This window comes from Colossoma macropomum, unplaced genomic scaffold (genome assembly GCF_904425465.1).
Source record: "Colossoma macropomum unplaced genomic scaffold, Colossoma_macropomum, whole genome shotgun sequence".
In the NCBI taxonomy this organism is placed as follows: Eukaryota; Metazoa; Chordata; class Actinopteri; order Characiformes; family Serrasalmidae; genus Colossoma; species Colossoma macropomum.
The window spans coordinates 31,438,233-31,453,795 of record NW_023494796.1 but is presented as its reverse complement, the minus strand read 5'-3'; the positions used below and the strand labels follow the sequence as shown (position 1 = coordinate 31,453,795).

The 15,563-nt window shown below is 44.0% G+C and overlaps 1 protein-coding gene across 2 annotated transcripts in view; it reads right to left on the bottom strand.

Moving 5' to 3' along the window:
• Window positions 1–15,563, bottom strand: part of fam184b (family with sequence similarity 184 member B) — a 33,309-nt gene that overhangs the window by 12,457 nt on the left and 5,289 nt on the right. For both annotated transcript variants that reach the window (XM_036583337.1, XM_036583338.1), the window contains exons 2-12: window positions 14,255–14,434; window positions 11,639–12,301; window positions 9,045–9,180; window positions 8,271–8,422; window positions 6,204–6,476; window positions 5,141–5,236; window positions 4,128–4,352; window positions 3,837–3,931; window positions 2,792–2,909; window positions 2,427–2,618; window positions 816–1,032 (exon numbers count right to left, since the gene is read on the bottom strand). In XM_036583337.1, coding sequence (XP_036439230.1) covers window positions 816–1,032; window positions 2,427–2,618; window positions 2,792–2,909; window positions 3,837–3,931; window positions 4,128–4,352; window positions 5,141–5,236; window positions 6,204–6,476; window positions 8,271–8,422; window positions 9,045–9,180; window positions 11,639–12,301; window positions 14,255–14,434 — 2,347 coding nt within the window. The remainder of the gene's footprint in view (window positions 1–815; window positions 1,033–2,426; window positions 2,619–2,791; window positions 2,910–3,836; window positions 3,932–4,127; window positions 4,353–5,140; window positions 5,237–6,203; window positions 6,477–8,270; window positions 8,423–9,044; window positions 9,181–11,638; window positions 12,302–14,254; window positions 14,435–15,563) is intronic.

Below are 15,563 nucleotides of genomic sequence, written 5' to 3'. Positions count from 1 at the left end.
GCCACATCAGCACGAGAACTGTGCTTCACGAGCTTCATCAAATGGGCTTCCATCTCCAAGCAGCTGTGATGGTCAGGTGTCCACATACTTTTGTCCATTATTATTATTTGTATATGTTGTTTTGCCTAAGAACATTCTGTAGTGGCTCGAGGCAGCAATTTTGTCCTCTTGTAAGTATAAAATAGGTCTAATCTCAAGTTAAAGGACAAAGGTTTCTATGGGTGTCTAAGCAGATGCCTGTTTAATTCAAAATTTGTCTGAAAAGTCAGGCGGCGCAACCAGTCAGTCAGATGAAGCAACCAGACCAGCACAGTTGAATAACTGAAATAGACAATTAAAAGATTTGATGAGACTCATTATATTTCTAATAGAAAATACAGATATAAACGCAAATATATATATGCAGATCTAAAAATGTCATTTTGAAAACCTTCTGTGTCGCTGATGCAGCTCTGTCTCTGAGTGTGTGTGCTAAGATGGCGTGATGCTGGTGGGAAAGCAGCTTTTTATATTACAGTCTGTCAGACAGTCGAGAGGTCAGTTATGTTTATTTACGGTGACTCCACAGCCACCTTCCTTTAACATCAGCTAACATTAGCTCTGTTCAGTGCATGTTAACATACAGTCAGCTGTAGTGATCTGTGGTGTCCAGTGATCTTTACTGGACGCTGTAGAGCCTCAATCTTAGAATTCCGTCGGAATGTGGCTGATGTTCCTGACAGCGTGTTTCCGTCTCAGTCTTAGTGAACAGCGTGTGTCTGTAAACGATCTGTGTAGTTAGGGTTGTTCATGTCTGTGTGTGTTGTCATGGTTACCCAGCTGTAGTTTGTGCTGCGTGTGGAGACGCTGCTTCTCAGCCTGCAGCTCTTCGCTGGCGCGTGACTCCAGAGCCTGCAGCGCCCGCTGGTGACTGAGTCTCTCTACCCGCAATAACTCGTCCTCTCGCTGACGCATACCACGCTCGTCCCGCTCCTCCTCCCTCACTTTATCCTCCCTCACTGCCTCCTCATCCTCGTCTTCCTCCTGTACGACCTGCAACACACACACACATCAGGGAGAGTAGCAGCAGCGCGCTGAGGGTGAATATCTGCACAGAGGGACGCTGATCGTCTAGATCTCCATGACCTTAATGCGTTTATACCTCAGTGATCATAAATCATTCAACCTGCAGAAGTAAGTCTGTCTTCACACGGGGAGACTCTGTTCAACTTGACACCAAACACACTGCAATGTCCATCTCTCCACTACTGACCCAGAACAGCAGCTCGCATCATTTCCATACGGCGTATCATTGAGCTGTATATGGCTGCATGTTTATCATTTACATTAAATGAATCTGCATATTTATGCATATGCAAAATATGTAGTGTGAAGTGACCGTCACCTTCTGTCCAGTTTTACGGAGTAAAGATCTGAGCAGTAAAGACATTAACAGTAGAACATCAGAAGAGGTTCTAAGAAGAGTCGTCCTGCCTGTGTTCTGTGAAGGGAAAAGTTCTACTTCTGCAGGGTATCAAGTCAGATTATGTGAGATGAGGATTAATAATGGGCCAAAAATTGTCACTGTGTAATTTTTTTGACAGTTCTGGTAACACTTCATTAAAACCACCTCCTCGTATCTACACTCACTGTCCACTGGATCAGCTCCACTGACCATATAGTTTCACTGTAGTTCTACAGTTACAGCCTGTAGTCCATCTGTTTCTCTGCATACTTTGTTACCCTGTTCTTCAGTGGTCAGGACCCCCATGGACCCCCACAGAGCAGGTACTATTTGGGTGGTGGGTCATTCTCAGCACTGATGTGGTGGTGGTGTGTTGGTGTGTGTTGTGCTGGTCTGAGTGGATCAGACACAGCAGTGCTGCTGGAGTTTTTAAACACCTCAGTGTCACTGCTGGACTGAGAATAGTCCACCAAAAGCCAACAGCGTCCTGTGGGCAGCGTCCTGTGTCCACTGATGAAGGACTAGAGGATGACCAACACAAACTGTGCAGCAGCAGATGAGCTATCGTCTCTGACTTTACATCTACAAGGTGGACTGACAAGGTAGGAGTGTCTAATAGAGTGGACAGTGAGTGGACACAGTGTTTAAAACTCCAGCAGCACTGCTGTGTCTGATCCACTCACACTAACCCCATTTCAGACTTGACAGCAGGAGGAGAAGAGGGGTCTGTTTTCATTTTCATCTGAAATGTGACTGAAAAGTCCCTAAATCAGCTAAAGGGGGTAACGTTAGCGTGGTCTGCACTGTTTGTGCGTCACATGACCTGAGCCCATAATGTGACAAAACTCATGCCGGAGGAGGAATTTTCCCAGGTGGTCCAGAGGAGCCAGTGTGCTAACGCTAATGCTAACAGGACTGCAGTGTATTAATATTTCCGAGTGTCTGACTGAATCAGCTCCTCTCGGCTGAGTCGCTGTGTCACCTGTAACTGCTGCTTCTTCATCAGCCTCTCCTTCTCCTGGATGGTGGAGTGGAGCTGAGCTCTCAGTGAACTGTTCATTTCTCTGGTTTTCTGGATCTCCAGCTTCATCCTCTCCATCTCTCCGTTACCGTAGCAGCGATCCCTCTCTCCGTCCTGCGCGCTCCTCTCCGAGAGAGCGCTCCTCTCCTCCAGCTGGACGTACAGCAGAAAGGAACTTTGCAGAAAAAACACTGACAAAGTGTGTGTGTGTGTGTGTGTGTGTGAGAATGAGTAAGTGAATGTGTGTGTGCACGTGTGAGAGTGACTGTGTGTGTATGTGTGTTTGTGTGTGTGTGTGTGTGTGTGTGTGTGTGTGTGTGTGTTACCTGTGTCTGTAGTTCCTGAACTCTGAGCTGCCAGTGCAGGTTAATGTCTCTGATCTCTTTCTCTCTCTCCTTCTGTAGATCTGCCACATGATCAGAGAAATGCTTCTCAAACTGCAGCCTAGACAGACAGACAGGGAGACACACAGACAGACAGGGAGACACACAGGGAGACAGGGAGACAGACTGTTTTAGCCATTCAAACATTTAAAATCCTTTAACTGTATGTACAATTTTGGGCACTTTTGGCCAAATTAAATATTTTGTTGATTTTTGAGGTGATGAGCAAGATCACAACCTGATTCTGCAAAATATTTAAAAATATTTCTTAACTTAAAAAAAAAACAACTTAAAACTGTTGCCTGTGCAGAAGTGCAGGATCTAAATCAGTACTCAGTGACTCATCTGAAACGTTCTCAGCTGGGTCTCATGTAGCTCATGTCTGTAGAAGCAGTGCAGCAGAGCTGTTCTCCTCCACTGAAACAGCTGGACCTCCTGCCAGTCAGACGGAGGGTTTGTTTGGCCCTTCGGTCCAGAATATGAGCAGCTCTATCTGAGAGTGTTCCTGATTTTGTAGATCTCAGTTAGACTCCCACAGTTCCCCTTAACTGTCATGTCTTAACAAGGTTTCAGACAGTGGAGTCTGTGATCTAGAACCGCTCTGATATGTTTTATATCCTCCTCCTGATCTGTAGCCTCAGTCAGCTTCAGTCTCAGATCCTCAGCTGCTGCTTAGAGAAGTTTGAAGAGTCAGAGAATTTATTACACTCAGGAACTCTGATCAGCTGACACGTCCTAATGAAGCTTTTAACCTTCCTGACTAGCCCTAACGAGCCAATTAAGGCCTAATCTTTCTGTTTTATAAGTGGATCAAATATTAATCAGCTGTGCAGTAATGTCTGCAGAACAGACGGTAAATCCTGCTGCAGTGGCTGTGTTTTCTTTCTTCACGTGAAAAATCAGTAACTATGTTTTTGGGCCGTAAGTGTCCAAACCTGCACACCGCAGTGAGGATGATGACGATGAACACAGATTTGAGGCTGCACACCTGATCCGCTCCTCTGTGCCGTGGTTTGACTGCTGCAGCACCTCCTTCTCGCTCCTCAGAGCCGAGATCTCTGACTGTAGAGTCTCACACTCCGCCTGGAGGAGAAAAGCTTTACTGAGAGGTGGTGAATACAGTGTGTGTGTGTGTGTGTGTGTGTGTGTGTACCTGTATTTGCTGCACACTGCTGTGTGTGTGCGTGTGTGTGTACCTGTATTTTCTGTACACTGCTGTGTGTGTATGTGTGTGTGTGTATGTGTGTGTGTATGTGTGTGTGTGTGTGTGTGTGTGTACCTGTATTTGTTGCACACTGCTGTGTGTGTGCTCCAGCTCCTGCCTCACTCTCTCACACTCAGGTCCGCAGGGTGGCTGCAGGCTGATCTCCTCCTCTCTCTCCCTCTGTCTCTCTCTGTCCCTCTCCTTCTCTCTCTCCCACTCTTGCTCTCTCTCCTGCTCTCTCCTCTGTGCCTCCTCCTTCTCCTCCTCCAGTGTGTGGATCTCAGCCTCCAGCCTGCTGATCTGCAGTAAAGCGTTCAGACCTTTTTATTATTATTTACACCAGAAACAGTTCAAACACCCAGACAGTCACTGTTTATTTACCGAGTTTAACAGTGAAACATATAATGTGGTTTATGCAAAACTCTGTTTACTTTTTATGTTAAACTCAGTTAATAAATCTAAATTCTGTACTAAAATCATATTTAAGTCATATTTAAATGTGCTCTCTGTAGTGGGTGTGTTGACTTATTCACACTCAGCACTAATTACTGACACTGCGTTGGTGGGCGTGGCTAATTTAGAAGCTTATCTACCAAAACCTTTATGCAAATGAACACGCACAACTGTCATGTGTTTACATGCGTCCCAAATACAGCATACAGCAGTCTGTAAAAGCCACCTTTAGAGCCGCCATTAGAGCCCTTAGACGAGCGTTCATCAGCGCCGAACACACAGAACAGAAGTGTGCGGCTTTGGGACAGAGCCAAAACGTGTTTTATCCTCTGATTTTGGTTCAAATCACGCTGGAATGATGAGTTACCTTCTCAGGATCATGACTTAGTAGATCACAATAATGACTAAAAGAACAAGTGGAGCTTCTCAGCTTTTCAGCTCTTCAGCAGAGCGAGATGTGACGCTCGGCCGTCTCGGCTCAGCCTCAGTAAATCACAGCAGACGCTTTAATGCCAAAGCAGGTTTGTGACGCTGCAGAACGTTTAGCAATCTCGTAAACGAGATCAGAACTCTGTCACAGAGCGGTTTAGAAGTAGAGAAATTAAACACATTGTGATTTGACCGTTTGTTCTCACCTCAGCGACGGAGAGCTGTAGCTGCTTGTGTAGCTCGTCTCTCTCCGTCTCCAGAGTCCGTCTCTCCTCCTCAGCAGCCTTCTTCTGTTCTTCAGCCTGTAAACAAACAAACAAACAAACAAACAAACTCAGACAGTACAGTCAAACTCAACACCGCTGACTCAGACAGTACAGTAAAACTCCACTGATTCAGACAGTACAGTAAAACTCAACACCGCCAATTCAGACAGTACAGTAAAACTCAACACCGCCGACTCAGACAGTACAGTAAAACTCAACACCGCCGACTCAGACAGTACAGCATAACTCAACACCACCGACTCAGACAGTACAGCAAAACTCAAAACCACCGACTCAGACAGTACAGTAAAACTCAACACCGCCGACTCAGACAGTACAGTAAAATTCAACACCACCGACTCAGACAGTACAGCAAAACTCAAAACCACCGACTCAGACAGTACAGTAAAACTCAACACCGCCGACTCGGACAGTACAGTAAAACTCAAAACACACTGTAGTGGGAAAAGCCCCATCATCATGAAGTTCAGCGAGGGAACGAGTAATCAGAACAGTCTGATTTCTTCTACAATCTATTTTTTGTCAGAGTTCCTGAGGGATTTCAAAACTGTTTTTTATTGTAATTTGACCTTCAGTTTTGAGTGTTTTGGTCTCTCTTCATTATAATTAGCATTAACTGAAGATGTCGGCGTGTGTAAGGTGTCATTTACACTTAAAACGTAGTTTTAGTTTATGTTGTAACACAGTTGTTCACTATAGAACTACAGAACTCCGCAGTTGCACTGAGTGAACGTGTTTAAAGCAGGATTTGAGTTTGAGTCTAAATCCTGACCTCATATGCTGCAAGTCAGGGTTTCTGTGTACGAAAGCTTTGCACCTTTTGAATGTGTATTTGATGGCAAGTCGAAGAATCAAGTCTAGTAACCGGCTGCAGCCGACCCCTTCCACTGCAGTAGGGACGATAAACACTGCCCAATGCTGGCGAGACATATGGACAGAGATATTATTTGGAATTATTTTAAAGATATTTGGTCGGTTGTACCTGCTGGCTTTTCTTCTTCTCTTCCTCCAGTGAGGCATTGGTCTGTCGCAGCTCGCTGGCGTGTTTGCGGATCACTTCTTCCAGCGCTTTCCGCAGCTGCTCTTTCAGACGGACTTTCTCCTCTTCCATCCTTTGCTGGACTCGCTTCTTCTCTTCCTCCAGCTCCTGCCTGTCGTTCCCTCGTTCTTTCTCCACCTCCTGATGGAGGCGTCGGATCTCCTCGGCATGAGCGCGCTGCAGCTCCAGACGCATGGAGGACAGAGCATCTGCGTGCTGAAAAACAAACACACAACAATAAACACACACATATGTAGCACTTCGCCAGTTTCACACAGTTTGTAGGGGTCCTACATCATGTGACTGCGGTGAGTCGTATCAGTCAAACAGACCTGCATTTCCATCATCAGTCCCGGCTCAGACGAGCGCTGTAATGACCTCATTCTGAATGTGAACATCGCTGCTGAACTTCATGGACAGGGTTCACCCAGGGTGATAACCCACCATGTCTAAAGGAACGTGTTCACAGCGCAAAGTTTCAGGAGCATAACATTTCAAAGGTTCACTGCTTTTTATCACTTGTGCAGTGTTCAACCATATCAAGTTTGCCTGCAGAGTGATTCGTAGCTTGTTCTGGGTAACCAGCCACAGCGTCCACCCATCAGATAGACACTACTAAACTAAATGTTTTTGGGCTGCATTTAAGGTTATGAAGCTGTCCCGCTGGGTGGTAGTTGAGACCCTCGACTTACTCCACACATTCAGATCTTGAACTAACTCGCATTTTTCCAAAAATATGCACATTTTCAAAAATTACATAAAAACCCTGATTGGCCAGCTGCCATAAATGTGATCTCACTTACTAACAGACTAATCTTAACTCCTCTAATCACTTACTAACAGACTAATCTTAACTCCTCTAATCTTACTAATCTTAACTCCTCCAGCACCAGTGCAGCACTACAGCAGGCAGCATTAACTAAACTCGTTACTCAAGCATGTTAATTTACAGTGTCCCCAAAACAACCCCATTTCCAAAAAAGTTGGGATGCTGTGCAAAATGTAAATAAAAACAAAAGGCAATGATGTACAAATTATTTAAATCCTATATTTCATTGAAAACAGAACAAACACAACATATCAAATGTTGAAACTGAGAAAAATTTTTTTGAGAAGTTTTTTATAAAATATTTGCCCATTTTGAACAACAACACTTTCCAAAAAAGTTGGAAGGGGGGCAACAAAAGGCTGGTAAAGTTGTGTAATGCTAAAAAACACCTGGTAGTTAATTGGTAACAGGTCAGTAACATGATTGGGTATAAAGAGCATCTCAGAGAGGCGGAGTCTTTCAGAAGTAAAGATGAGGAGGGGTTCACCACTCTGTGAAAGACTGCACCATCAAATAGTGCAACAATTCAAGAATAACGTTTCTCAATAAAAAATAGCAAAGAACTTTTGCTTTTCATCATCTACGGTACAAAATATCATTAAAAGATTCAGAGAGTCTGGAGAAATCTCTGTATGTAAGGGACAAGGCCAAAAACCAGTATTTGCTGGCCGTGATCTTTGGGCCCTCAGGCAGCACTGCTGTAAAAAGAAGAGGTGATGAAGCACAGTGGTAAACAGGCCTCCATCCCAACCTTTTTGGAACATGCTGTTGGCATCCAATTCAAAATAGGCAAATATTTGTTCAAAATCAATAAAATTTCTCAGTTTTAACATTTGATATGTTGTCTTTGTAGTATTTTCCTTTAAAAATATGGTTACATGATTTGCACATCATTGCATCCTATTTTTATTTACATTCTGCACAGCGTCACAACTTTTTTGGAAATGGGGTACAATAAAACCAAAAATTATCAAAAAAGTGCACAAGACAAATAAATGAAGAAACTTCAAGACGAATAAAATTAACACATCAAAACAATCAAATAAAACTATTAAGAATATTAATGATTTAAATAATAATAAAATAATAAATAAAACAACTGAGTAGACCTGAGAAAGAGGCCCAATAGAAATCAACACTGAAACAGTATTAGTAATGGTGGCACAGCGAGTGTGACTGACCTGTTTGAGCATGCGGGCGTGGTCGTTAGTTCGTCCACTGTTCTGAAGTTCCAGCTCTTTATTCCTGATGTTCAGGCGACTCAGCTGAGACCTCAGTTCCTCCACCTCAGCAGACACTCTCACCTGAGAGGAGCTCTGACTCAGCAGTTCCTCTACAGAGAGACAGAAGAGACGGTCATTCGTTACTAGACTTCAAAAATTTCAGAAGTGCAGATCACCAGATTAGTGATTAAGGGGTCGTCTACAAAGTGCATAACGCAGGCGTCAAGTTTCACTGTCCATGGAATCGCATCAAACCACCTGCAGTAAAGAGAGCAGCTTCCTCAGACTTAGATTTTAGAAGGTTTAAAGGAAGCTGCTCTCTTTACTCTCGTGATTTTGAACACATACGTGTTCCAGTATATGGAAAATATGATGTGCACTGTTTAGACCAGGGGTGTCCAAACTTATCCGCAGAGTAGGGTCAGACGAGCTCCAGTCTGTTTGGAGTGAAAACCTGCAGCCACACCGGCCCTTTTGGATAAGCTCGGACACCCCTGGTCTACACAGTCCGGTAGAGGAGTGTACCGAGTGTGTTAAGCTCTTGCCTCCTCTCACAGGTCTGCACACGGCCTGAGGGAGACAAAGAAACTGGGAATTATGGGTAAGAGAAACAGAGACACAGTTAAAGAGGGATGATGAGAATCCAGCAGCTCTCATAAAGACCACAGAAGCAAAAGGTTCAGATCAGCCTGTTTCTCGTTTTTCTTGTTTTTTTTTTTTGTTTTTTTTTACCTGATTTGCTCTGCAGTTCGTTCTCCTGCAGCAGTAGCCGCTCTTTGGCCACAGCGAGCTCCTCCTCTGCCTTCTTAGCTACTCTTTCTGCAGTTTCAACCTGGTGATGCCCGTTTTCCAGCTGCTCCTCCAGATCCTGAAAGGAAGAAGGGCAGAAAAAAGTACACTTGGAATTTGCAGGTACAGAGTTTGGAAAGATGGAGTGAGAGAGGAAGTGTATTTATTTACAACTCGCAATTTGCTTTTGATGGTCACAGATGAAATGCATTACTGTAATCCTGTTACTGTAATCCCGTTACTGTAATCCCGTTACTGTAATCCCTTTACTGTAATCCCATTACTGTAATCTGTTTACTGTAATCCTGTTACTGTAATCCTGTTAGTGTATTTATATTACTATAATGTTACTGTAATCCCTTTACTGTAATCCCTTTACTGTAATCTCATTACTGTAATCTGTTTACTGTAATCCTGTTACTGTAATCCCTTTACTGTAATCCCTTTACTGTAATCTCATTACTGTAATCTGTTTACTGTAATCCTGTTACTGTAATCCTGTTAGTGTATTTATATTACTAACATGTTACTGTAATCCCTTTACTGTAATCCCGTTACTGTAATTCTTTTACTGTAAAGCATTACTGTAAAGCATTACTGTAGTCCTATTACTGTAAAGCATTACTGTAGTCCCATTACTGAAAAGTATTACTGTAATCCCATTACTGTAATCCTATTACCATAATACTTTTACTGTAAAACGTTACTGTAATCCCGTTACTGTAGTTCCAATATTGTAAAGCGTTACTGTAATCCCATTACTGTAATCCTTTTACGGTAATGTGTTACTGTAATCCCATTACTGTAATCCCAATACCGTAATCCTTTTACTGTAAAGCATTACTGTAATCCCAAAACTAGTGTGTTAGTGTGTGTGTTTTAGAGTGTGTTAGCATGTGTTTTAGCATTAGTGTGTGTGTGTTAGTGTGTGTGTGTATGTGTTAGCATTAGTGTTTGTGTGTGTGTGTGTGTGTGTTAGCATGGGTGTATGTTAGCGTTAGTGTGTGTGTGTGTGTTAGCATGTGTGTGTGTGTGTTAGCGTTAGTGTGTTTGTGTGTGTGTTAGTGTGTGTGTTAGCATGTGTGTATGTGTTGGCGTTAGTGTGTGTATGTGTTAGCATTAGTGTTAGTGTATTAGTGTGTGTGTGTGTGTGTGTGTGTGTTAGCGTTAGTGTTGGCGTGTGTGTGTGTTAGCGTTAGTGTGTGTGTGTGTTAGCATGTGTGTATGTGTTGGCGTTAGTGTGTGTGCATGTTAGCGTTAGTGTGTGTGTGTGTTAGTGTTAGCGTTAGTGTGTGTGTGTGTGTGTTAGTGTTAGCGTTTGTGTGTGTGTGTTAGTGTTAGCGTTAGTGTGTGTGTGTGTTATTGTGTGTGTTAGCGTTAGTGTATGTGTTGGCGTTAGTGTGTGTGTGTGTGTTAGCGTTAGTGTGTGTGTGTGTTAGTGTGTGTTAGTGTTAGCGTTAGTGTGTGTGTGTTAGCATTAGTGTGTGTTAGTGTGTATGTTAGTGTTAGCGTTAGTGTGTGTGTGTATTAGTGTGTGTGTGTTAGTGTTAGTGTTTGTGTGTGTGTTAGTGTTTGTGTGTGTGTTAGTGTTAGCGTTAGTGTGTGTGTGTGTGTTAGCGTGTGTGTTAGCGTTAGTGTGTGTGCGTGTTAGTGTGTGTGTGTTAGCGTTAGTGTGTGTGTGTTAGTGTGTGTGTGTGTGTGTGTGTGTGTTAGTGTGTGTGTTAGAGTGTGTGTGTTAGTGTTGGTGTGTGTGTGTCAGTGTGTGTGTGTGTGTTAGAGTGTGTGTGTGTGTGTGTGTTAGAGTGTGTGAGTGTGTGTGTGAGTGTGTGTTAGAGTGAGTGTGTGTGTGTGTGTGTATGTTTGTGTGTGTGTGTGTGTGTGTTAGTGTTAGTGTGTGTGTGTGTGTTAGTGTTAGTGTGTGTGTGTGTGTTAGTGTGTGTGTGTGTGTGTTTGTGTTAGTGTTAGTGTGTGTGTGTGTGTTAGTGTTGGTGTATGTGTGTGTGTGTGTGTGTTAGTGTTGGTGTGTGTGTGTGTGTGTGTGTTAGAGTGAGTGAGTGTGTGTGTGTGTGTGTGTTAGAGTGTGTGTGTGTGTGTGTGTTAGTGTGTGTGTGTGTGTGTTAGAGTGTGTGTGTGTGTGTGTGTTAGAGTGTGTGTGAGTGTGTGTGTGTGTGTGTGATAGTGTTAGTGTGTGAGTGTGTGTGTGTGTGTGATAGTGTTAGTGTGTGTGTGTGTGTGTTAGTGTGTGTGTGTGTGTGTGTGTGATAGTGTTAGTGTGTGTGTGTGTGTGTTAGTGTTGGTGTGTGTGTGTGTGTGTGTTAGAGTGAGTGAGTGTGTGTGTGTGTGTGTTAGAGTGTGTGTGTGTGTGTGTGTTAGTGTGTGTGTGTGTGTGTGTTAGCGTGTGTGTGTGTGTGTGTGTGTGAGTGTGTGTGTGTGTGTGTGTGTGTGATAGTGTTAGTGTGTGAGTGTGTGTGTGTGTGTGATAGTGTTAGTGTGTGTGTGTGTGTGTTAGTGTGTGTGTGTGTGTGTGTGTGTGGTACCTCTATCCTCTCCTGTAATTTACTGATGTGTCTGCTGCTCTCATTCAGTCTCAGCTCTCTTGTCTCCAACTCTGACTCCACCTTCTTCAGCCTCTGCTGTAGCATTGTATTCTGGGATTTGCGGTTCTCTTGTTCTCTCTGCTGCCACTGGCTCATGTGTTCATTGAGGCTTTTCCTCGCCGCTTCCTGCTCCTCTCTCCTCTCCTCCTCTATCGCCCTCATCCTGCTCCTCCACTCCTCCTTCTCCGTCCTCCACTCCTCCCTCTCCGTCCTCCACTCCTCCTCCGCTCTCTCTCTCTCCTCCCGCAGGGCCTGCAGCTCTGTTTTCAGCGAGTGCAGTCGCTTCTCACACTCCTCCTCCACCTTCTTCCTCTCTTCCTCTTCTCTCCTCTGCTCCTCACTTTCTTTCTTCTTCTCCTCTTCCTCTCTCCTCCTCTTCTCGTCCTCCTCTCTCTTTCTGTCTTTGTCCTTCTCCTGCCGCAGCTGCTGACATTCTTCCTGCAGGCGTTTGTTCTCCTCCTGGATCTGCTGCATCAGCCTGCGCTGGCCGTCTCTCTCCGTCTGCAGACTCTGGCAGTCTCGGCGCAGATCTGCGGCCTCCTGTGTTAACAGAGCCAGGCGCTCCGCGTGCTCCAGTTCAGCCCTCTGTCCGCGCTCCTCCACCTGACAAACACACGGCCGTCAGCGAAAACCCCACCCTCCTCTTATAGTCCACCGCTAAAGAGCCGGACACGAAAAGAGATTCATAAATCAGAAAAGGTTCAGACGCTGTAAACTTCGGAATGTTTATTAAGCTCACAGACGTGTTCTGTGAATTATATGAATGCTGTCAAATTTTGTTTGACATATTAATATAAGGTAGTTGTGAATGTGATCTGTTTCATGCTGTGCAGGGAGACGGGAAGGTATTTGAGTTGGACAGCGTATAAATGACGTGCACCATAACGTCACACTCAGCACTGTACTGCTTTTATATTTAACAAAATAGAATTGTTTGGGTTATTTTTACAGATCAGACGGTTCAGCGCGCTGCAGAGTCTGCACTGTGAATGACGCACTGCTGTCTCTGCTCTCGCTGGCTGGACAGCCTTTATGTGCATGAGCTGAATGTCAGCCAATCAGATTGCTAATGTGAGGTGCAGAAGCAGAGACAGTTCAAGGTGAGCCTGGTCACTTCCTATTTCTCCAAAACATGACTGGACAAGGTCAGAGAGTCCCCAGTGAACCCCCAACAATGTCTGTCTGCAGAGCTGCAGGTTCACGCCAGTGGCGTTCAGCGCATGCGCCGACGCTTCTTTTGGTTTTCTTAATTAATCAACGTTTCAGTCGTTTTGTGTGGGTTTCCAGTAAATTGGTGATAAATTTGCATTTGTGATAAAAATATGTTGTATTTTAAGCTTTAGGCTAAAACAGACTTTGTTTTGAACACATATAGAGATTCACAGGGTACATATTACATAAACTACAGCTGATGTGGCTCTGGGTAAACTAATGGGTTATGTAGACATATAGCTCAGTTAACTTACCCTTAATATGGGGCTTTATGTACATTATTATTATATTACACATGCAGGAATAAAACCACCTTAAGCAGCTTAAACTGAACACAATATTAAGCTTTAGGCTAAAACAAACTTTAGTTTATGAAACTTATATCTGCTGAAAAAACCCATAGAAACCATTAAGTGTTTCTTTTGGTTTCTGATGGTTTCATAATGCGTTTTGGTTTATGGTTTAACTGATAACCAATGATTGATTCGTATATTGGGGAGTGTATCCCTTCCTGAATGGTAACATGCATGACGACACATAACCAGCACAAACAGTCGTTGTTTACATCAGAGATGTTATAAATGAGGAGACCGGCCTGTGACGCTGGTAGTGCTCACCGTCGCTCTGTCCTGCTGCACATGAGCTCCACTGGGCTCAAACAGCTGGAGTGAAACAGAACTGTAAATCTGCGGTTCTCGAGTTCTGCAGTCAGACATTTCTCCAGTGAACAAAGACACTTGCACTCACTGAGCTGAGTTGCTTTTTGGAGAAAAAGTCCAGCAGGTTTAGTTCTTCTTTAGAACCACTCAGCGCTGCGACGGTGAGGAGAACTCAGTCTATTTCTCCATGGTTTTTTTAGTAACCTCGGTGGACAGCATAGATGATGGTGCATATTTGTTTACACGCTCATTTTTTAAGTTTTAGGCTGATATTCGGCCACTTTAGGGCACAGAGATCGCCTAGAACTGCTGCACATGTTCTAGTGTCACGGCCCTAAAGCAGCAAGGTGGCAAGAAAGTCACTCACTTCACTCTAAAAGGCAGCGTCATCTTAAACAATACAGCTGCTGTGAGTTCTGAACCATAAACAAAATAAAAATGCAAAATTCTCCCAACAAAAAGCTCATATGGCATCTTAGCATCAGCCTGAGCATCACACTGAACACTCTCTACCAGTTAAGATGATCTGAACACTGCAAGAGGCTTTTGGGAATCGGGCCCTGTTCTTATTGTTTATGCCCCCCCGACCCCACACCCACACACACATCCCCACACCCACACACACACCCCCACACACCCACACACACACACTCTCACATACACACACCCCTGCCCTGTGTCAAACCTCTTCTACTGTGGCCTGGAGCTCCAAGAGTCGGGTCCTGAGGGCAGACGCCGACTCCTCCTCCTCGTCATCTGGACTGGTGGTCGGCTGAAGGGAGCCCTGCGTCTCGGTGGTCACACGCCGCAGGGTCTCCAACGTCGCTTCCTGCTCCTCATTCTTAGTGTTGAGGGAATAAATCACCTACACACACACGGGGAACAGAAATAAGAGAAGATAACAATAACAAAAACAGAATAAAATGGAAGAAATAAACGCTTTTGATGCAGCGTAAACAACATTCAGTAAAAAACATACTCTTTATCAACACTTGTACTGTAAGTAAACAATCTCTACAGTAAAAGCACTTTTACTGCAGTAGGGATTGCAGAACTCTCTCCAGCCCTGAAGAGTGCAGAGTGGTTTCTGTCCTGTTTATCTAAATGAGCCACTCTACTGTTCTAATGCTGTTCTGTCCAGCGTTAACGGGCAGTTCTGGGTTAGTTTGGATCTGTTAAAGCGCTGAATTGAGCGTCTGGCTGTGATGTTTTGATCCAGGCCGTCTGAGATAATCTGGGGAAATCACACAGATTCTTTCCTGTTAAGGCCTTAAAAACTAATTATTGTCTAAAGTTCCTAAACTTTACAGTCCACTCAGCCGAATCCCCAGACCTGAGTGTGTGCAGGTAAATGTTTATCAGTATGTACAAAGCTGAATGGTGTTAATGGCTGTGAGTGTGTGTTACTGGGGGAGAACCAGTTAACCTCCACCACTCCAGGCCAGCTCAAGATCAGCCCCTCCAGGACGGAGAGCACAAGCCTGTCGGTTCCATTCAGAAGTTTAAAAGTGGAAATCTGGGACAAACAAACCAAACAAATTTCAATGTCAAATCCAGTTAAAATAAAGCGCCCAGACAGCGAGTATATATAGGTCCACTGACTTGATAAGGTCAGCACCACACTGACTGTTTGCCACTGCTCGACCACCCTCGGACCCCCCAGATTACTGTCCTGCATACAAGCTCTAACAATTTTTTAGTCTCCCCAAACAGATTTTAAATGCACAGAGACTTTTATTTTAGAAAATAAACTAAGACAAATATTACAAACAACTGTGTAACAACTATGTAACCATAAATAATGACCAGGCCTGATATAAAATGGTTTTATAGAGGATGTTGTTGCTGACGCTGAGCTGGATTAACATTGTTTACTAAACTAATTTACACTAAAGTGTCACTAAAGAAAGGAAGGAAGGAAAAATAAGGAAATTGTGAGTGGAAAATACTCCTCTTGCTATCAGGGCTGTAGTGCATATTTATACTTATGTGAG